Raw genomic sequence first — 22,935 nt, forward strand, 5'->3', positions numbered from 1 at the left:
ATTTACGGATGATTGGGAGTACATACGTTGAGTTGACATCAAAATCATGTCAGTTCCAAACAACATTACACTTGGTAGTGAGTAGAGGGTCCCTAAAGCCAAACCGAAGTATCCCGAGGTCTTTATGTGGTCGGATAGAGCAGTGTTTCTCAAACTTTTTCAGACCAAGGACCACTTAACCAATAAAAAAAAACTCACGGACCACCTAGCCTAAAAAAAAAAAAAAGAGTAGACCTACTGTATTTCAACAGTATATTACACAATAGGCCTACTCACTGGACCACCTTGCTTAATGTCTTTGCACCTTGCTTATTATGTCAGAGGATTCATATGATTTAAACTAGCATAGCATAGCCTACATAGGCAGTGTTGCAGAACTGTTTGGATTTACATACAAGTTGGTTCAATATTGCAAACAACTCATCTATATTATATTTTATCATGTCTGCTCGCGGACCACTTGGGATAGCTTGCGGACCACCAGTGGTCCCCGGACCACACTTTGAGAAACACTGGGATAGAGAGTCCAGAATGAATTTCATCAAGCCAGTACCTTTCCGGAAATGTTGCTGCTGCAGCTCCCATCTTTAGGGGAAAGTCCGTAGGAGTCGATTGCCGAGTGGGGAGTAACACGCTCTGGAAATTCACAATTTCGTCGCTTCTTTTTTTTTTTTTTTTTTTAAACATAGTCCAGTAGTCCAACTTCATTTCAATTTCGAAAGAAATACTGGACTATGTTTTTTTTTTTTTTTTTAAAACGGCGAACTAAATTGTGATCGAAATTGTTACTCCACACTCGGCAATCGACTCCTATGGACTTTCCCCTAAAGATGGGAGCTGCAACAGCAACATTTCTGGGAAGGTACTGGCTTGAAGTATCCCGAGGTCTTTATGTGGTCGGATAGAGAGTCCAGAATTAATTGATGCAGCTCCCATGAAAGATGGTAGCTGCAACAGCAACATTTCCAGAAAGGTACTGGCTTGAAGTATCCCGAGGTCTTTATGTGGTCGGATAGAGAGTCCAGAACTAAAAGTTACTTTTTACTAAGTAACTAAAAGAACTCTCAGCCCATGCAGGATGTTCCAGGAGATCCTCTCATTTTAGCCGTATCAGGTTCCACAAGATTTCTCCATCTCCTTCTCCAATGGCTATGGTGACTGGGGTTGTCTGCTTCAGACTGCATTTTCCTCCGGTTGGTCCACAAGCTGTCTTGGTGATGCCCTACAGAGGTATTTTGTGTTTCTTCAATAGGTTGGATGAAAAGACTAAGTTCAGCACCAGTATCAATCAATAATTAAATTTCAATGTATTCTTCAAGCAAGTCAGTAACATAGAGGGTGTTGTTGACTCTTGCTGGTTGGTAAAGCACAGACACGCAGCCGCTCCTTGGGCAGCATCGATGTGGATGCACCATCATTCACTAGTGCAGCAGTTGCAGGTGGGGGTAGGGACGGTGGAGGTGGGTCAGGTGCAGGTAGGGCAGGTGGAGATGGAGGTTGGGTAGGTGCAGGTGGGGGAGATGGAGGTTGGGTAGGTGCAGGTGGGGGAGATTGAGGTTGGGAAGGTGCAGGTGGGGCAGGGGGAGGTGGGAAAGGGTTGGTAGCAGGTGGGGGAGATGGAGGTGGGGAAGGGTTGGTAGCAGGTGGCACTGGTAACAACAATGGAGGAGGAGGGGGTACTGAAGCTATGGCTAGTGGCTGTGGATAGCCATACTGGAGTGAAGCAGTTTGATGATGGTTGGTTGCAGACGTTATTCCTTGTCTTTGTGGATTGTAGAAAGCAGTGGCTTCTGATGGGGCCAGAATGATTTGTTTTGTGTCACCTGCTGGCTGTTGGTCAGGTGGGGTCTGTATCAATGTCCACTGCACTTCTAGATGTCTCCACCATGGCATATGGCACTGATGTGTCCAAGTCAGGCAGAGTCGGATTGAGGCGGGTGCTTGGTTGCCTGTTGCGCCCCACGCCCACACTAGGTGCCTGTGTGTATGAGAGGAGTTGGCTCCTCCCCGTTGAGTGGGCCTTTGAGACTACTCCTCTTCGCCTCATTACACTCTGTTCTGGCAACACATCCACTTCCATGAGTTGTTCCTCCAAATCACGTCTGTCCATCTCTATTCTCCAAATCCTGTCTCGGATCTCTAATTCCAACTTCTCTATTTTTCTTTGTAATTTTTTCTCAAATTTGCCCAATTGTAATTTCACTGCCATCCAATCTGACACATAGTCTTGTATCTCAGCAAAGGCCTGCAACTTAGTTTTCCTACCAAGAACCATACCTGGATTGTGCTAATATCAAATCATTACATTTCAGATTGTACTATGTGTTTCGTGCAGTGACGTGATCCTTTTAAATATATTTTTTATATTTTTCTGTGATGTGGTAGTGATATAGTGACAACTTTGCACTTTGAAAATTTGGTTAGTTATTTGTTCGCCTCTCAATTGTTCACAAGTTGTCTCTCTTTTTTTTTTTTTACACTCTCACACACACACTCACGCCAAAGATGGTTGATTATGAAGATACTTCATGAGAGGCCATTTCCTGTCCCTGGAAATGTATGCAAATAGGGTAGCAGTACACGCCCCCGCACATTTATGCAGTGATCGGGCTCTCTTTTTAACATTGAGGTCTATGGAGCTCTATTTTAGCGATCTAAGCGCATAGTCTAAAGTGTGATGTGTGCGGGCGTGTCTGGCGTGTCTGAATTCACTTTCGTTATTTCAAAAGCCTGAAAAATCTCTCCTCCAAACACATAGTTCAGAAGAGTTGTTATTATGTTTCTTAATTAGTCATGGGTGTGTTTTGGGTGTAACATCCATTAACCAATGAGACATCTGCCATTGCCTTTTAAGAGCAAGCAAAATCAAACAGCGTATTGGTATTTTGACAACGAGTGAGCGCATCTCTGCAGAAGGAATCTGCTTGCACACGAGACCATGTATGCAACAGCAGGGTTACACTAAAACTTGTTTTGCTAAAATATGTGTGTGTGACAAGCAGAGTATAGCCTGCACGAATCTGCACTCGCCTAGTATTTGAACTCATAGGCAACGACATAACAAAGTCTTATTTTCACTATTGACTGACAAGGGGTTACAATCAAAAACATAGACTGAAAAAAAAATAATAATAATGTAATAATGTGCTATTATATAACTAAATCCTAAAGACATTCCTTCAAGCAGACCAGTCGTTGCCTGGGACTCGTTGCTAAGGTGTTGGCGTTATATTTTGCGCCTTCAAAATAGATGTGTCTTTCATGCGTCTTTTACATTACTTTTACGTCTTTTACATTTCTTGGTCAGTGGTGTTATAATTTAGTGGCATTTAAAATAGCAGCGTTGATCATGCGCCTGACCCCTTTTTTTTTTCATTGACACGCCCATGGGTGTACAACGTTCATTTGACAACTTGTCAACTCATGCGCTTGGTGGCATAATGATCACTGTGTTGGGTGTAAAGAACAAGACTTGCCTTGCAATGTGCCGTATATTCCCTACTATCGTATTGTATTTAAAACAAAATGCAAACAAAATAGTGTGGATGATGCCTAGAATGACAAGTAGAAGGCCACAATGAGAAATTGAATTTGGCAAAAAGTGCATTGCATTAGAATTGTAGATCTGAAGCACTATTTATCATCAAATTGCCGAAATGTGAACCATTGGGCCATCGACCCTAATGACCAATAATATTCTTGCTTCTATCAACAGAAAATAGTACGGCATGCCCTATGTCCACCTCTTCTCCTGGTAAGTGTAGTTTGACAACATAACTTGTTTACTGATGTAGCACACGGTACCTATGCTCGCCCTTGTCATACTTTCTGCTACAAGATTAGCAGCTGCAAGTTGACTGAATTTAAATTAGTGTATTCAGGTGTGTGTGTGTGTGTGTGTGTGTTTTGTATTGCCCCTTGCAGGTAACACCCGCATTTTCCAGACGTTAGTCGTTTCTCTATTTAGTCCTTCTTTAGGGGCAGCCATGGCCTACTGGTTAGGGCTTCGGGCTTGTAACCGAAGGGTTGCTGGTTCGATCCCCGACCAGTAGGAAAAATTCCAACATTTACAATGTGTACAGATAACAATGTCAAATGAGACACAGCCCTTTTGTATCAACGCTCAACTAATTAATAATTAATAATCTCAGGTACAACAACAGCAACGCCCACAACCAGGAATACATCCACCACTTCCCCCGCATCTCCTAGTAAGTACTAGATTGACAAAACAATATCTCTTGCTAACTAATGTATTACAGTGTTGATGTTATCTCCCTCCCTCATACCCTCCCTTGGCACATTTTCTTACACGATTACTTGAGCATTTGTGAGCTGATTAGCTGATTGTGAGGCTACCGGTATGTTATTTGTGTGTGTGTGTGCGTGTGCGTGTGTGTGTGCTTGCACGTGCGTATAAGTAGCAAGCTGGAAAGGCATTCCATTTCACCAAACATAGTTGAGATTAAAGAGTAAAGAATATCTGTTATAAACATTATGTATATAATCTAATGATTATATATCATCATCAGCTCACAATCTATATGCCATGATCATTAATTAATGACCAATAATCTCAGGTACAACAACAGCAACATCCACCACCTCAGGTACAACTACAGCAACGCCCACAACCAGGAATACATCCACCACTTCCCCCGCTTCTCCTAGTAAGTACTAGATAGACAAAAAAATATCTCTTGCTAACTAATGTATTACAGTGTTGATGTTATCTCCCTCCCTCATACCCTCCCTTGGCACATTTTCTTACATGATTACTTGAGCATTTGTGAGCTGATTTTGGTGAAATAACATTATGTTGTTTGTGTGTGTGTGTGTGTGTGTGCGTGCGTGCGTGCGTGCGTGTGCATATAAGTAGCAAGCTGGAAAGGCATTCCATTTCACTAAACATAGTTGAGATTAAAGAATGAAGAATATCTGTTATAAACATTATGTATCTATAATCTAATGATTATATATCATTATCAGCTCACAATCTATATGCCATGATCATTAATTAATGACCAATAATCTCAGGTACAACAACAGCAACATCCACCACCTCCACCTCATCTCCTGGTAAGCACTTGATTGACAGCTAATTTATTAGTGTTGATGTTATTTCTGCTTTCCCCGCACATACCCTTCCTTGGCACACTTTCTTACACGATTATTTGAGCATTGGCAAGCTGATTAATGTGAAATAAGATTAAGTTTGTGAAGAATTCCATTTCACTAAACATAGTTTAACTACTACTTAATCTACTTTGTCACACTGTCATATATGAAAGGTGGAGCAGTTCCTCTTCATGATCAGAGGGTTAATACGATGTCTTTATTAATCTTTGACAGAAAAGAAAACGTCCACCACCAGTTCTGTCCATTCTTCCATCTATTCTTCAACATTTAGCGGTAAGTACCCCTCATGTACAGTGCAACAACTATCCACAATCATGAGTTGACACTGACAATGACATGTCAGCCTCATATTTTATAGCCTGATTTATTGGTCAGCAACTGCCATATTTTCCTACATTAAGGACAATGTTGTTCCTTTCAATTTGAATTTACAAACAAGTTCTGCATTTCTCCACACATCTTTATAACCTTTTTGTCTTTCTGTGCCTGGATTGTTGATGGTCAGACTATAGGTCAGACATGGCCAATAAAACACTTTCATATCCTCTGTGTTTTGTGTCTTAGGAGAGAGTCTAAGTGTGCTGGGATTCCTGATGGTATCTGTGATTTTAAACATATTTTTTGTGGGATTGTTACTGAAGCAGAGACACTGCTACAGACAGCTAAATACACAGCCTTATAGATACTGTAGTAAGTACTCTTTGTATAAGCTAGACTACTATACATGTCTATTTGTATGTGTATGACTGTACTTTAAGATGATGTTTATTCGCATATATTCACATTTGTTGCATTTCTACCTATGTGTTAATGTAAACGTTCCCCTGACATCCTTGCAAACTGATCTCACAGCTGTTCAGAACTCTTCCCTCGATGAGGAGAATGTCCATTTTTAATTTCCATAACACAGTTGATGGAAGGACATACTATTTTCTTAAGCCAAATTTTCACTGAGCTGAATGGAAACCCAGCTTCAGACATTAGGCTTAAATCTGATCTCAAGCAGTGTTGTTTCGCTTATGTTGTGTGTAGAAAGTAGAAAGCATTTAATATTTTGAAACTTCAGTATGTCTGTGATGGGATATTGTGTAAAGACGGTATAGAAGGCGATAGTTACTTGTCTGTCTTTTTTACTTGTAGCATGTGAAGGAGACAACACAATCAGGTTGAATGCTGTATCATCGGGGGGGGGGTCCGTGATCTAGAGCTGGATGCCTCCTCCAGTGTTGCCATGACTGCAGATGGCTCGCAGAGGAAGGACCTGCTATGCCCACTACACTGTCCCCATCATAGACTGCCAATCTCACCTGCACCAGGAGGCACTCAGTGCCACCTATGGCTTTGGGCAATAGGACTCAACAAGAGAACCAGGACTACTTACATTCCCAACAGATCTGCATGCAAAGCTTTTCAGATGTTATGGCACATGAAGACATTGGCATGATGAATGGAAGCCACTATTAGGGGGCCTATATTTCAACAGGTCCCTGTCTTAACATGACTGAATGGCTAATTGTGATATGAGGACAAAGGTAGAAACATCTCAGAATCCAGCCACGCTTCTGATTCATTCAAGATGTCAAAAGCAGTGGTTCAATTGAACTCTTACAGAATGACAACCATCAGTGCAGCTCAGTGCCTGGTTTCTTCCACACACGTCGTTGGGAATTGTAGCCAAATAGTTCAATCTGACCCCATTAGGAGAACACTCAAGAAATCGGGTGACCTTTAACCTCTAGGGGTCGCAGAAATGAACAAAAATGCAAAAAAGACAGCTCCCTCATTGCTGCTTGCATCTATATTGTCCAATGAATTCATATAGGCACAAGTGGACTCCAATCAAGTTGTAGAAGCATCTCAAGGACCATTGATAGAAGTAGAATGCACCAGAGCTCGATTGCAAGCATCATAACAAAGGGTCTTATGTAAATTAATGATTTCAGTCTTTTATTTTTTTACATTTACAAAACACTCCAAACACCTGTTTTTTGTGAAGTATTGGAGCGTTGTGTGTAGATTGATGAGACTTTTTTTTTTAAGATGAGTCTGAAACATAACAAAATGTGGAAAATTGAAAACGTGAAACTGCAGTTGCACTGTATTGTGACATATAGGCTATAGCTATCTAGAACAAAAAAATGTATCCTTTTAACATGTCATGGGCATTGTGTTGTGTTGTGTTAAAGTGGGGTCATACTCTTCTGTATACATGTGCGTGATCTATCACCCCATAAGGCACTATGATTGTGAACGTGAATCATGAAATGTTAGAATGTTCACTTTTAGAATGTATTTGTGTTCCCCTTTTTGTGATAATGTCAGCATGTGTTCTGTTTGTGGCTAGGAGTCAGTTACTGTGTTATGGGTGATGTTCTCATGGAGTTATATATTATTTTTGTCTACCATTGCCGACTTTTTTGTGTCTGTGTATAAGATCCCAGTCCTGCTACATCAGTATTAAGATGTGTAAATAACTGGCACAGAGCCATAGACAAACCTGACTCCTGTCCATTTGCAACATTGAACTGCAGCTGAGGACATGACTGTAGAGTGGCACGTGACCCTCCCCAGAATCCAATCAGCCACCACACCAAAGATGTTACAGTTGTGCTGGTCAGAATTTTTGGATGTGAAAGGAGGATTGTTTTTTTTTAGTCCAAACAAACATTTTACATTGCTCTGAGGCTGGCCTAATGATTTTGGCTCTGTTTCATTTCATGCATGCATACAATATTCTACTAGCCTAGAAATCTAGACGCACCCTAGCGGCAGCAAATGTGTAATTGAAAAATTAAACTTCGATAGGGCCAATCACATCGTGTATAGAGACGTTAGGCGGGCTTAACATAATGATTGATGGCAGAGTTGCAACGGTTTGGCTTGAATTCCCTGCTACTTGAAAACAAAGAAGATGGATGTTGCTGTTGGCGAACAGCGTGACACGAGTTTTAAAAGCTTTTTTTAAGTTGCCAACTAGCCAACTAGCTTTGCTGGTGGGAATACGCATGCGACTGTCCTATTGCGTGCAGAGGGAATTTGAAAGACAACCGATTATCCCGCCCCTCGAACTGAGCACTGCCAATGGTGAGTGCCCAGACCCTACATTTTAATGTGGGTCTGGCTCGTCAGGCTAATATTCTACTGCATGTTCAAGTGCGATTTATGATGTTCACTGCTAAATTAGTGTTAGACTTTTTCTGACCAACTCAGATTGACAGCTGGGACCCATTCAGAATCATGAATAGTTTTTATAATATATTTTTCCTAATTTATTTTCAATTGCCAAATGAGAAGTGCCTAATAGATATGGCTGACATAACCCATCAACATTACCCCACAGATAGGTGTTCGAGTTCTGAGTCATGAGTTTGGCTGTTACTGTGCCAACAGTATGGTAAAACTATTACAATAAGCTACTGCTTTACCTAATAATACTTCTTTGTATAACTGCATCCTCATGTCTCATCCTCATGCAAATAATTATTGGCTACTTTATATGTCGAGTTGCTCATGTCGAATTCCTCTTTACACAAAATAAACAGTTTATGAATAATGTACTATTTATTGTTGTATTTATATTTACTGTTTTTCTTTTTTCTTGTGCCCACATATATATATATTTTTTTGTAGAACAGCCACATAGGCCTGCAACTAACGATTATTATTGTCACATTTCGTTCATTTATTTTGTCGATTAATTTATTAATGCTATTAAGCAAGTTTTGGGTATGTTTAAAGAAATACCTTTTACATTGTTTACATCACCCAAATTTCACCTTTTCTGTAGAATGACCAGATTACCTAATTAGCTGAAGTTGGCAAGTCTGACAGATTGAGGGGACTGTTGAATGTTTGCAACTCTCATGCCCCTCCCCCACTACCACTGAGCACCCTCTTATCGAGTTTGTGCTCGTCAGTGCGCACCAGACTGTGATTGTCAGTCAGTTCTCACACAGCCCTGCTCTGATTGGACCAGAAGAACCAGGAGCTGTGGATTTTTGGAAAACAAATAACAGGCTTTAGGTGGAGGTAGAAGTGCAGGTTGTTTTCTAAAACAGGCTTATTTATGTTGTTCTGTCGGAGCATAGTGTTGGTTTCAGTGAATATGATCAAAAAAATCTTACCAACTGCAGCTTTAACCTAATGTAGTTGGAATTTAATAGTTGACAACATATTGATACCTATAACTGAAACCAAATAGGATAGCATAGCTGCTCTCTCTGTTTCCTGGCCAAGGGGAACATCTGTTATTTGGCAACACTGAAAGCATGTGGTCCACAGATTTTGTGCACTTTATGCATGTTGCACAAAATGCAATCTCAACAATGATTATAGACCATTCGGAATAACATGGGTAGTAGGCTACTCATTTTTGTACAGCTTTTTAGGTTTTCAGCTTTTTTAAGCTACAGAATTTTTTTCAGTTTTCTTAGTTTGTTAGATTGATAACATCAACATTCCCACTTTTACCATAATGCACTGTTTTCAGTCCTGTGGACTATGAGGAAGATGGGGCTGTGGAAGAAGTCAGTAGGAACCTGTGCATTTGCAGAAGTTGAGCAGACAAAGAGAAGGATGGCAAAGATTATACATAAGTGGAACCAGATATTTCAGGAGGAGCCACTGGAACCGATCGCACAAGGTGGGGGTCAAAATCCTTCTTTATGCAGACCACATATGCTAAGATCTTGGTCCTAGAGAATTATGAATGTGAATTTTGCATGTTTTCATGATCCTCAAACCCTTCTGACCATTTCAGGTACATTTTTAGCATTTTTGAGCATTCCAGTCTAGAGAATATCAACCTTATCAGGTGTGTGCTTGAAACATGAAATCCTTTGAAAGACTGGTGTTAAACCACCTGATAACAGGACCCCTGTTGCACCCCTGCAGTTTGCCTACAGGGCGAACAGGTCGGCGGATGATGCCGTCAATATGGGTCAATACATCCTGCATCACCTTGACTCCTGAGGGACATGCCAGGATCCTGTTTGTGGACTTCAGCTCAGTGTTCAACTTAGTGTTCATCATTCCTGAACTCCTACATCAGAAGCTCACCCAGTTCTGAGTGCCTGCCACCACCTGTTAGTGGATCATTAGCTTCCTGATTGACAGGCAGCAGCATGTCAGACTGGGGTGCATCTCATCCAAAACCCGGTCCATCAGCACTGGCACCCCAAGAGGGGTGTCCTCTCCCCATTGCTCTTCTCCCTATACACTAATGACTGTACCTCAGAGAACTTGTCTGTGAAACTCCTGAAGTTTGCAGATGACACCACCGTCATTGGTTTGATGCAGGATGGTGACTGCTTACAGACGGGAGGTGGAACAGCTGGTTCAATGGTGCAGTAAGAACCACCTGAAGTTAAAGTGTAATTCCGGCGAAAATTGACCCAAGGGTGTTTTTCTGCAATAAAACACATCAAATAAGCCGTGGAGACAGTAATTTTCATTGATCAACCACTACAGAGCTTGGCCTGGTATATGCTATAGCACAGGGGTTCTCAAACTTGTGTGGGCCAGGGACCCCTCATGGAGTGGAAAATTCTCCAAGGACCCCTCATAATCGCAACACATAAAACTTAAGTTAATCATGTAGATGTATAGCCTTTTTTCTGTTAGATGCTTATATGTGTTTTTAAAAACATAGAGTGCTAATACGACAATAGTCATGTTAGCAAACTTTGACAGTATGTAGGATTTTTTTTAAAGGATTGTTGTTTCTTTGTCAAATGTAGGCCTATTGTGTTGAACACATAGTGTTTGCTTCACATAACTTTCATTTTGTTGGCGGTTAATTAATAATAAAGTGTTTTGACGTATTGATGTAACGTATCAGCAGATCAACTGGGCAAATACTGATACTGTAGCATTTTTCGCCATATAGTATAAGACAATTTTATATTTTGTAGCAAACTTTGTCAGGGACCCCCTGACAATGTGCTGCGGACCCCACTTTGAGAACCAATGCTATAGCATATAGGACTGCAAAACGGCCGGCAGATTTTGAAAATACACAACTCAAATGGTCCTACCCTCTTTCCTCCAACGCTGACCCTGACTCCACCCATTCGAAGAACATGGACCCGCAATCATGCACAAGCGAAAACTCAGATGCGCGAGAGCGAGCCAGGCCAGTGTAGGTTGCACTATATGGAAAAGATCAAAAAAGAGAATCCCATACCAGACCTTTAACAGTCTTCTGCCCTTAGCTAATCCACTGTTTGCGATTTGGGGCTATAGCATATACCAGGCTCTGTAATGGTCGTTCAAACGAAAATGACTGTCTCCATAGCTTATTATGACCGCCGCGCAGCGAAGCGGCGGTCATATAGGTTTAGTCAGTTTTTTTTTTTCTTTTTCGCATGTCCAAATTTCCGTCAAGGATTCCCGGGACACTGTAAGACCGGGGTACACGAAACTTGGTGGGCATGTAACCCCACATGGATAGCATTGAACCATCGCTTTTCGTTTTGTTTTGTAGCCCCCCCGCTGGACTGGACCCCCCGAAAGGAGGGTAGGGCAGACACAGTTTTCTGTGAATATCTTGAGAACCGTAGGACTGTATCTTGAGAACCAATTTTTTGCGTATGTTTGCCTCCAGGGGTCATGTAAACCCATTCCATATGCACACATGTGCATAAACAGATATACACGCACACACATACATTCACAGTAATCCTACGTATGACACATACTCACACAGTAGACATGTATATACGCATGCATGCACATGCACACACACAGGCACATAAACAGGCAAACACACAAGCACATGCACGCACACACACCCACCCACACACCCACACACACATAAACATAAACATGTGCACGCACACATGCACACAATTCAAGAATTTCTCAGAATTATGAACAGGCAAGATGGGGGTGGGGTTGTATAAAATGTATATTACATGTGAAATCTATGAACTAATCATGTTTTGGTACTTGTTGTCTAGCAGATACCAGTGAGAATTGAGTGTGCATAATGCAATTCAGTGAGACAGTTAGAATCATATATGCCTTTCAGCGTGACTTATTTTTGTGGAAAACATGTGCTGGACTGGGCAGCGGTCATATTTTGTACCGCTCTGCGGTACATCTAGTTTGATGTGTTTTAATGCAGAAAAACACCGTTGGGTCAATTTTCGCCAGAATTACACTTTAATCCCCAAAAACCCTGTGGACTTTAGGAGAAGCCCCCCCCCCCCCCTCCCCCTTCACCATCCAGAACGACACACTTGTTGTGTGGATTCCTTTAGGTTCCTGGGAACTACCATTTCACAGGACCTAAAGTGGTCTCCCCACATTGACTCTGTCCACAAAAAGGCCCAGCAGAAGTTATACTTCCTGCGACAGCTAAGGAAGTTTAACCTGCCTAAGGAGCTGCTGACTAGTGATGTAGTACTCGAGTCCGATCTCGGACTTGAGTCCGGTCTCGAGACCGATTTCTGCTTTCTCGGACTCGTCTCGGACCACAGTGGGAGGAGAAGGACTCGTAATTTCAGACCGAGTCCTCGAGACCAACACATTTTTTATGTTCATATAAAAAAACACACAACTCACAACAACAACAATAATAAAATGCAATGTTGACGGGCATTATTTGAAAATGACATCCCATGCTGCAATGCAAAGATACTGCCGTCAGAGCCGTTTATTCATCTCTATTGCCGGTGAGTGTCAGTGACTTCACTTCAGTTACTGCCTGGTGTGATCACAGATCCTCTAAACCAGTGGTTTTCAAAGTGGGGGCCGGGGCCTCAGCAAGTTGGAAGGAAAAACAAATAAATACATTTGAAAAATGTAAAATATACCTATTACTATGAGGGTTGTTATACAATGTCATTATAATAATGTGAGGCATATCTGAACATTATATTTCCCATGATAATGACTGGGAATAATAGTAGAGTGATAGCTCTCATATAGCAGAAAGCCCCAAATACAATTTTTACACACTGTATGCTCCATCGCGAAATGCTTGTGGCTAAAATTATTATTAGGATTAGCTTAATGTATTTTTACATTTGCCGTAGTATTGTCGATGGTTTTAATAACACATCAAGGGGGTCCTTGGCCAGAACCTAGTGGTATTTGGGGGGCCTTGTCGTGGAAAAGTTTGGGAACCGTTCCTGCTCTAAACAATTCCCAATCTAGCTTAGTCTGTAGGCCTCACTGTTGATTATTAACTGGGGTGATATTAAATCATGAATATGAAAACTGACATGTTTTTATGGTCTTGGTCTCGACTTGGTCTCAACTCCTAAAGGACTTGGTCTCGACTCGGACTTGCTTCCTCAAAGACTCGTTCTTGACTCAGACTCGACTGTATTTAAAAACCAACGGACTTTGTCTCAACTCGGTCTCGACCCTTCAAAGACTCGGTCTTGACTCAGACTCGGCAAAGGCGGTCTCGTCCCCATCACTACTGCTGACCACTTTCTACTCAGCCATCATTCAGTCTGTCATCTGCACCTCCATCACTGTCTGGTTTGGGTCAGCCACCAAGAGGGAGAGGGACAGACTGCAACAGACAATTAGGGCTATAGAGAGGATCATTGGAGCTGACCCTCCCTCCATCCAGGACCTGTACCGGTCCAGGGTCAGGAAAAAGACCCCTTACATCCTGGTCACAAACTGTTCAACCTTCTTTCCTCAGGTAGGCGATACAGGGCATTCATTCGCCAAAACCAATCGACAGAAAGACAGCGTCTTTCCCCAAGCAGCCACTCTGTTAAACACTCAGAAATAGCCCCCACCCTTGAACAAACACTGAACAAAGACAATCACCACTGTTCTACTCATCTACCTCATGTAGGAGAAAGTGGGGTTGGTTGTCACATGGGTAGGTTGTCACATGTGTCAGATCTCAGCAACTCGAGGGCACTGGTCAAAACCGTTATACAGAAATGATCAGAATTAGTGTCAGAGGTCATCTACGTTGGAATTTGAAATGAAAGATTTATAACCTTGATGTGAGACAACTTTAACTGTTTTTCATGTCTAAACGTACATTTTGAGACATTCAGTTTATTGCGGAAATTCATTTTAAGTAAAAAGTGTGACAACCAACCCCGCTCTCCCCTATATTTTTCAACTTTACAGTTACAATATTTTCATTTTAGTACCACACTAAACTGCCTTGCACTACATTTATATTTAAACCTCAAATCACATACACACACGCGCGCGCACACAAGCAAACACAACCAGAGAAACACACAAAACAAACACATGCATAGGCCTACAATTATTTACACAAAAGTTGCAAACGAAGGGGGTGAAGTAGGAGATGGAGACAAATTGATAAGCGTTATTTATTTTTGCGGAGAGAATGTGCAAGACTGATCGGCGGTCACATTTTGTACCGCTTTGCGCCACTTTGGATTGGCTGTGATCTGACCCGGATGTGAACAATTTGCATGTAGCCTACCCTTGGCTCTCACAAAAGTAACCTACTAAAGGCTGTGACATTATCGAAAACCTCCCCGTTTGTTAGAAGCCATCTATTAGTACTTACAATCTAATATAACTATATAATATAAATACAACAAGTTGTAAGTAGCCTATGAAGTTCCGATGTCAATGTGTTATAGTCTATTTTAATTACGTTTCCATACGGGGACTTTTGTATTGACAAAAACACGGATCTTACCCGGATGTTTACGCTGCTAAATGTAAAGGCTGTATGTATCAGAGCCCGTTTACATTCTCTGGCTGTATCATGATCACGAAAACCTCCTGGTAGAAGCCAACTAGTACATGTATAAACTTTGATATAATCGATATAACAAGTGTGAAACTGCGGTGCTAATTTAACCTAGGCACGTGTTAACTTCGGCAACGTGAGGTAAGGATGAGGTTTTAATAGCATCACTAACAATAACGGTACACTTATCAATAACCAACATTACAAACAGCATCAGCAAAAAAGTAATGTTAATAACATGTGTAGCAGTATCTTAAGCAGTTTGTGTGGTGAATGTGTATGAAGTCATCTAGTTAGCCAACAAGCTAACATTTGTCTTTCCGTCTTACAGTAGTCATGGAAACAGACTCGTCTCTCCTTGGTTCTGAGTTCACTCAGGAAGAAGAGCTGTATCAGCAGCTGTTATTGCAGGTAATGTTATTGTTCAAAGAGAGAGCGGCTAGGGTTAAACAGACATACCAGTAAGACCCATTTCATATGTGCCAGTAGATCACCATAGACTGTAAAAAATAGTAGGTCACCCATTTCACATGTGCCAGTAAGTCATACCTGTCAACGCTCCCGTTTTTCCCGGGTTTCTCCCGTATTTCAAGGTCATCTCCCAGCACCCTCCCGTTTTGTTATTTCTCCCGGAAAACTACCGTAATTTGCATGGCCATCAAACTTCATTTTAAAATCATTGATCCATTCAGGTTGCCAGGTTGTGTATGAAATACACCCTACACATACACGATCACTTAGTTTTAATTTCAACCGTTTTGTCATAGGCTAAAACCTGGCAACCCAAAACCCAAATAAGGAAGCGGGGGCCAATTGCGCAGCCTGAGTCTCGTCGTAAGCAAGCGGGCTAGATGAATGGCCTACTCCAGAACTAGCTGTTGTTCGGAATTTAATTGATTAACACATCACATAAACTGTTATTGAGTGTTGTTGATACACTGATAGCCTGGCTTAATTGCCTTCCTAGCTTTGGAGTTTTGGGAGTAGGCTGCAGGCAGGCAGCTGGTGGATACATAACTGGCATGTGTAAGGTAATTGACCTCTGAAGTTCGCCTACAAAAAAGAACCAAAACGGCCATCTTTGCCCATATAAGGAGATCCGGTTCTTAATTGAAGCTAACTACCTATGGCAAGTTGCATTGAAAGTTAGCTCTGGGGTAGCAAAAATCTAAGTGTGCCGCCTTCACGTACTGGAGATCACAATAACCACTCGAAGGCAGAGGACAAAAGTGTGTTCAGGAAAACGTCTGCATTTCAGACTTTTTCATCCCCGCGAGAGTTTAGCAGGTGCGATAATTCAAAATCCCCATGTTATTTTCCCATAGGAAAAATCGCCAGATACCGGATGTCAAAGATGGCAGCTTTTTTGTAGGCGAACTTCAGAGGTCTATGGTAAGGTAAAAGCAACGACCGAAATGCAGTGTTGAAACACGTGTATGAAACGTATTAAATATGCAAACACAGATCCGGTATAAACACTGTCCCCCCCCCCCGAAAAAAACTCCCGTTTTTGGAAAGCTAAATGTTGACAGGTATGCAGTAAGTCAGCATCAATTTACACATGAATGACAGCTTAATTTTAACCTTCTATTCTCCTGTTCTCGATTAATTACATTTTCAATATGTTACAATAAATGTTTCACATCACCAACATCAAACAGGGGCTAGCTGAGTGGACAATTCATGCCATATAATAGCAATATGATGTTTAATCATACTTTTGTACTTTACAGACAATGGGGAAAATGCAAAACAGTGGAGCCTCAGATTCTAAGACCATCCACCCTCAGCCTGGTTAGTTAGTCTTTTGTCTAGCATTAGCCTTCTTCATTGATTCTAATGTTTGAACTTCAAATATTGCTGTGTATTTTGCTGCACATAGAGTAGGCATACACAGCCCTTTAACACCATAAGGGTCTTGTGCTCAGAATGGGTATAGAACATGACATATGACCATGGGTATAGAACATGAACAGAACATCTGTGTTTACATGGACATGAGTATTCTTATCTATGAAGTATCCTGTTTAGTGTTTGCACACGTAAGCCTGAATAAGCCCTTATCCTGATTTTGAGGAATCGGTGATGCCAGCCAGAATAGCCTACTCTAAAAGAAACTGAGATGCTGAAGTTGGGTTCTCACTTCTCACAGCTGCTAACTCGAACATTATATATTATATAATTGAACACAGTAATCGGAATACTAGTATTTGTCATGTGTGCAGGGATATATAGCCAGAATTGTCTGTGTTCAAACTGAGATATCAAAACTGGGATTTGCGTCATAACTGGGTCAGTAGTGTGTATGAAGACTTTTGCAGATCTAGGCGTTATTGCAACATGTAATTGGCAACAAATCCCAAAACACTTTTGGGCAATTTCTGGCATGTTTGTGATTGACGACAAGCTTACTGTACTTCTCTCTGCCCCTCCCTCAGGACTCTGTGCCAAAACATTTACTCTACCAGAGCAACAGAAAGTCTTTCTGAACATATGCCAGTCTTCGCAAGTGCCGCTTCCTCCTCCACTTTCCCATGAGGATCTTATAGAACTGCTGGAGTCAGATGATCCGTCGGGGTACAGAGTTCCTATGAGCCTGGGGGAGCCTCACACAGAGTTGGATAACAGTGAGTTTTGTTTCTGGAGTGGTTGGTTGCATTCACAGTTATGCTGAAAGTGCTCAAAATAATTTCACCACTCAGAATACTACCTATAACCATCACAATAAGCTATGTATTCTGGCAATCAAAGACCAGAATCTTGGTGAACCTGTCAACCTGGTTTTGTCGGTTAAAGTTTTTTTTCTTTGCTTTTTCTTGTTACCTAGGGGTTACTCCATAAGAATAAGGTGGGTGTCCGATGATATTCCTTGGGCAATTCCCTATATTCAGCTCTAAAGTTGACCTAAGTAGCTATTTGTCCATAAAAATACTAATTTCATTACCCTTTTGGAAGGACAGCATGAAATGTAAAGCCATTTTTCATTTTTCTTGCAGTAGTATGCATGTCCCCTCTGGACATGTCTGAAGTTGGAAAAAATACAAAGGAAAGTCAACTGAGGGAGCCAAAATGGTCAACATTGTTGACAATGTGTCACATTGTTCTCAAATGAACAGTAATGCAGCTGTAAATTTAAAATGTCAGTCTGTAGCAGTGGCGGTTGCTGCTCTGATAAAAATGGTAAATTATCAAATTAATATTATTAAGGTGCTATATTGTTCTTTGAGGGCAAAAATGATCCCAAACCCAGAATAGACCAAACAGTAGGCTATAGAGTTGGCATGACAGACATGGCAGCTTGGGGGGAGTTTAGGCTAGCCTTCTAGAGTTATTTCTCTGTGTATGTTCATCTGCATTGCTGTTTTATTTTGAATCTCCCCTGGTGGGCTTTTAAATTTCAGTAAACATTAGCATAATGTAGCCTACACTGTTATATAGCATAACCTAACATAGCCTAAATACACAACTGAAACAAAAGCAAGTCACAAACTCTGTAACTCCACATTACGATTTTATTTACAGTATGCTATTTACAAAGACAAATAGAAACCGACTGTATTGCTCACAAATTATGAGAATTTGAGCTGCAACTTGCCTTGCCTCTCGACTTCACCTGCCAACACTAACGTTAGCGCATCCCTTGAACTTGAACCACTTCCTGTCAGATCGCGACATATGCTGTCAATCAGAAAGAGTCCAGCCTCTATGACGGTTCCTCCAATCATCATACAGAAGCTCGGCGTCCGGGCCGCAAATTTTTTTTTTTGTAGGGGTAGGGGAAGAGTCCCGCCCTACTCGCCCTGTGATTGGCCAGCTGAGGCTAGAAGCAGAGAATGTCTAATAAGGGGAAATCCTTCACTCTCGGAACTCTTCCGGTGTGGTACTGCATCTAGGGGCGCTCGCGGGCGAGTCCAGAATGAATGGAGGTCTATGGAGCAGTACCGCTCAAAATCCACTTTTCTCGGGATATAATTTTTTTTCAAGTAATTTGAATATTGTATTCGAAAGGGGAGGCAAAGACAATACACTTGGTTGAGTATTATATTTTTTAAAGTCACTTAATTGTTCTAAAAAGCCTTTCAAACGTGTCAATGACGTCATTCATTAGCATGATCATAGCATAGCATAGCATCAATGCTAGCGTGTTATGGGCAACAACGACCCAACCTGTAAGAAAACAAAAGGACATGACTCGGATTATTTCACGTTTGATTGATAATCCATATCCATTTTGCGAAAAATCAAATCAAATCTGAGGGTTTCAGTTGTTAAATAGGTGAAAACAATACATTTAGCCATGTAGCTCCATAGGACCCCATGTATTTTGGACTCACCCGCGATCGCCATCTAGGTGAACTCTGGTGAACTGCCAAATTCGGTTTGTATGGGATTAATAGAGTGGGGAGGCTGTCCGTAGACGGGCTCTGCTAGAAGGCTACTACCTCGTCTGTTTCTATGGAGATGGGTAGTAATCAAATCATCATTCTGGTCGTGGACGTTGAACAATTTTAACGCAACTGATAGTTGAAGTTGTCAACCAAAGATTGTAAAATAGGTTGTTTGTATTAGGGGGGTTTGGGGGGTTTCCCCCCAACTTATTATTTTAAATTCCCTACTGATAGGTGTTCTATATATATGTAGTACTGCTATCTAAACTTCGTGAGCCAGAATCTAACTGACAACTAGCATAGCAACCTGTAGCTAACAAGGATTGCATTGATAAGGTTAGGGTTGAAGTTGTCAACCAAAGACTGTAAAATAGCTTGTTTACAGTCTATGTTGTCAACATGATGAATAAGTGTTACGGTATTTAAGGGGGTTTGGGGGGTTTCCCCCCAACTTGTTTTTATAAATTCCCTACTGATAGGTAGCGCTAGCTATTAGCTAGTGGATCCTTCATGAGCCAGAAGAACCAAACTGACAACTAGCATAGCAACCTGTAGTGCTAGCTAGATAGCAGGGATAACATTAAGCTAACTAGGTTATCAGGGTAATATAAAATTGAACTGACATAATTTATTAACAGGAGTTCAGGACTGTATATTTGCTGCAGGCTTAAAACATGTCATAGTCAGACATTTAGGTGGGATATTTTATAATTTCCTATGGCTGATACTAGTGATAGAAGCCCATCAGTTTTGTCTTTTGATTTTTTTAACGTTCCCCTCCGATTTAGCCAGAGAGGCAGCAACTGTCAATCATGCATAACCCCAGCCAATCACAGACAGAGTAGGGCGTACTCTCATGCATATCCCAGCCAATCAGACAGAGTAGGGCGGTATTGGCCAATCACAGACAGTCTTCCGCTACCACCCTACAAAAAAAAAATTCGCGTCCGGGCCATCCCACTGTCCAATTCACTCCCAGAGACGCCGGGAGAGGGAGTTAAGTCATTAGGCGAGTTCGACTTGTGGCAGATCTGTGCAGATCTGACTTGATGTGATGCATGTTGGGTTGAACACAATGCATACTGGGATGGACGCAATGCTTGCTGGTTAGAAATTCTGTCCGACTTCTGTCAGCCGGGGAGGGACTTACCACCGTGACACCATGTCACATGGCCTTAAAATATCGCGGGAGTCTTAGCCTGCAGACAGATCTTGCAGTTGCCTTCCACGAGCTGCACGAGCTGAAACACGCCCTCATGACGTCAGTTCAAAGACGTGATAGGGCCATTTGGGAGGAATGTCCTCATGACGATTATGACGGGAGGCTCATGCTGCTTCCTTATGTTGGAATATGCGAAAATAAACAGAAATCGAAGGGATACCTTCTTATACGTGATTTCTGCAACAATGGTAGGCTAGCCTACTGAAAACGTTTGGATATTCTGTTATTTTCTGCTGTTGGTTAAATAGATAGACACACATATAGGGAAAACACTTGATATTGAATTTATGTGCTACAAAGCAGGCCTGTTAACTGTATGACAACAGTGGTTTATTTAAACTACATCATAAGAATTTATCTCGTCAGTCATCATGCTCATTTTAATGAGTAAGAATGAAAGTTCTGCTGTATTTATTGCATTCAAAATTCCGCGAGTTCTCCCGCAAGTCACGTCCATAGACAGTAAGGTCACGTCAGGCAGACTGTAGCCTGTCTGTCCGGGATGAGCTGCCCTGTGTTGTAGCTCCTCCCGGCTAGCCTCTGAAGATCACGTTTACGTAGTAAGCCAGACCAAGTCAGACTCAACTGAAGTCGAACTCGCCTATTGAAAGTCCAGTGAAGCGGAGCGTCTATGAGTATTTTGCATGGTTTTTTGATGGATCGTGTCGTCACAGCAATGTATAGACCTCTCCAGAATAAGTCCCGCCTCTGTAACTTCCGTATCCATCCAACTTCCGGCCGTTGATTGTCTATGAGAAATAACATGGCGTTTCGAAATATCATACCGGTAAAACATCTGTAGGTAGCAAAGTAGAAAAAGCTGGTGGGCAGATTGGCCTACACACTTCTGCCATCTAGTTTCCACTGGATTTTTTTATTGTCGGTGCCGTTTAAGTAGTATACTATAGACTATAGGAGGCGGGACTTATACTGGAGAGGTCTATTACGGGTGCGAAATCACGATAAAGGACGGGAGCGTACCTACAGTATGTTCCCCGGGTCCTATGTTCCCCGCTTTGTATGGGACCGGGGAACATAGGACGCTTTTTTAAAACACTAACCCTAACCCCGAGCGGAGAACATAGGACCCGGGGAACATAGGACCCGGGGAACATAGGGATGACCCCAACTCATGCTAGCTTTCTAGCTAACGTTATACACTTCAGAAACGGATTGGCATTGTAAACAAAACCTTAGCGATGCGTCATCACGGTTTTAGCTGGTGCCGTTTTTTTTCTGGCTTAGTTTTCCGAAACGCTTTGTAGAGTTCAGGGTGAAGGCTCTTAAGATGTTTAATTAAATTGGTAACGTTAAAAGAGTGTCGTTTTACCCCTCCTCACTTTACTGGTACTTTACAAGCACTGAAAATAACCATTTTGTAATTAGTTTCTGATTATTTGAAATACTGCCACACAGCAGACATGTTGAAGTATGTTGTTGGCACTTATAGTAACGTAAACATTTGCTTCGCGTGTGCATAATTAATAGGCCACCCTATCGGTCAGGCACAATTTCTGTGATGCATGCATAAATTTAGTAAACATCACCAGAAACTGTGGAAAAAATATGCCATTTACAGAGCATGATGATTATTGCAGCACTTGAACTGGTCACATTATAGATAGGATTATTCATGTTTTTCTGTTGTGTTAATTTTCACCTTTTTCATTTACATTATTGGTAGAAATTGATATGAAACAAAACTAATAAATTGAACACAGAAAATGATTGCTTACAACTACAGGGTTCGTACACCTATTCCAAGATCAAATTCAAGCATTTTTCAAGCACTTTCAAGGTCAATTTTCAAGCTTTTCCAGCACTTTAGGCTACAGTGGTGGCAAATGACATATTAAACTCAAAATGATTTTTACATTTTTATCATTTAGAGATTTAGCAGACAAAATTGTGTTTCTTAATAGCAGGAAAAGAAATTAAAGGAAAACTTAAAAATGTGTCACCTGTCTGGAAGTGCTTGCTATCTAACTGGCTGAGTCAATATACCAAGAAAAAAAAACATTCAATAAATAAATAAAATAAGAAAATAATCACTCAACAAATAACCAGAGGCCGACAGAGTACACAGCTTCATTACTTGAGTAAAAGTACAGATTCCCCTTTGCTAAATTTTTCTCAAGTACAAGTAAAAGTACTACATGAAGTTATGAAAAATTTTAATGTTAATACTAGGGCTGCACAATTAATCGAATTTTAATCACGATCACGATTTTGGCTTCCCACGATCAAATTTGCGTGATCGAGCGATATTTCAAATGCGTGCTCTACAGAACCAACCTGGCAACCCATAGAACGCTCCGCTACAAAACAAATCAAGCGCTCCTTAAACCTGTCTGACCATGTGCCTGCATGCAGCCTACCAATGACAGCTGTTCCCTGCACTGCTCAGCCTGATGCACTGTTGACTAGTGACATTACAGTATGTTAACTATTAGTAGGCTAGTTAGACTATACAA

The 22,935-nt window shown here is 41.4% G+C and overlaps 1 protein-coding gene across 1 annotated transcript in view; it reads left to right on the forward strand.

Annotated features, from left to right (window-relative positions):
- Positions 1–14,787: 14,787 nt before the first annotated feature.
- pih1d1 (PIH1 domain containing 1) overlaps positions 14,788–22,935 on the forward strand; it is a 33,119-nt gene continuing 24,971 nt past the window's right edge. Inside the window, exons 1-4 of the mRNA XM_076265220.1 lie at positions 14,788–14,992; positions 15,183–15,262; positions 16,585–16,645; positions 17,290–17,478. Coding sequence (XP_076121335.1) covers positions 15,188–15,262; positions 16,585–16,645; positions 17,290–17,478 — 325 coding nt within the window. The 5' untranslated portion in view covers positions 14,788–14,992; positions 15,183–15,187. The remainder of the gene's footprint in view (positions 14,993–15,182; positions 15,263–16,584; positions 16,646–17,289; positions 17,479–22,935) is intronic.

The sequence above is a fragment of the Alosa pseudoharengus genome, unplaced genomic scaffold, assembly GCF_046254945.1.
Source record: "Alosa pseudoharengus isolate Yale_2024_CS ecotype anadromous, Long Island Sound unplaced genomic scaffold, YU_APseudo_1.1 YU_APseudo_1.1_scf_4, whole genome shotgun sequence".
Lineage (NCBI taxonomy): Eukaryota > Metazoa > Chordata > Actinopteri > Clupeiformes > Clupeidae > Alosa > Alosa pseudoharengus.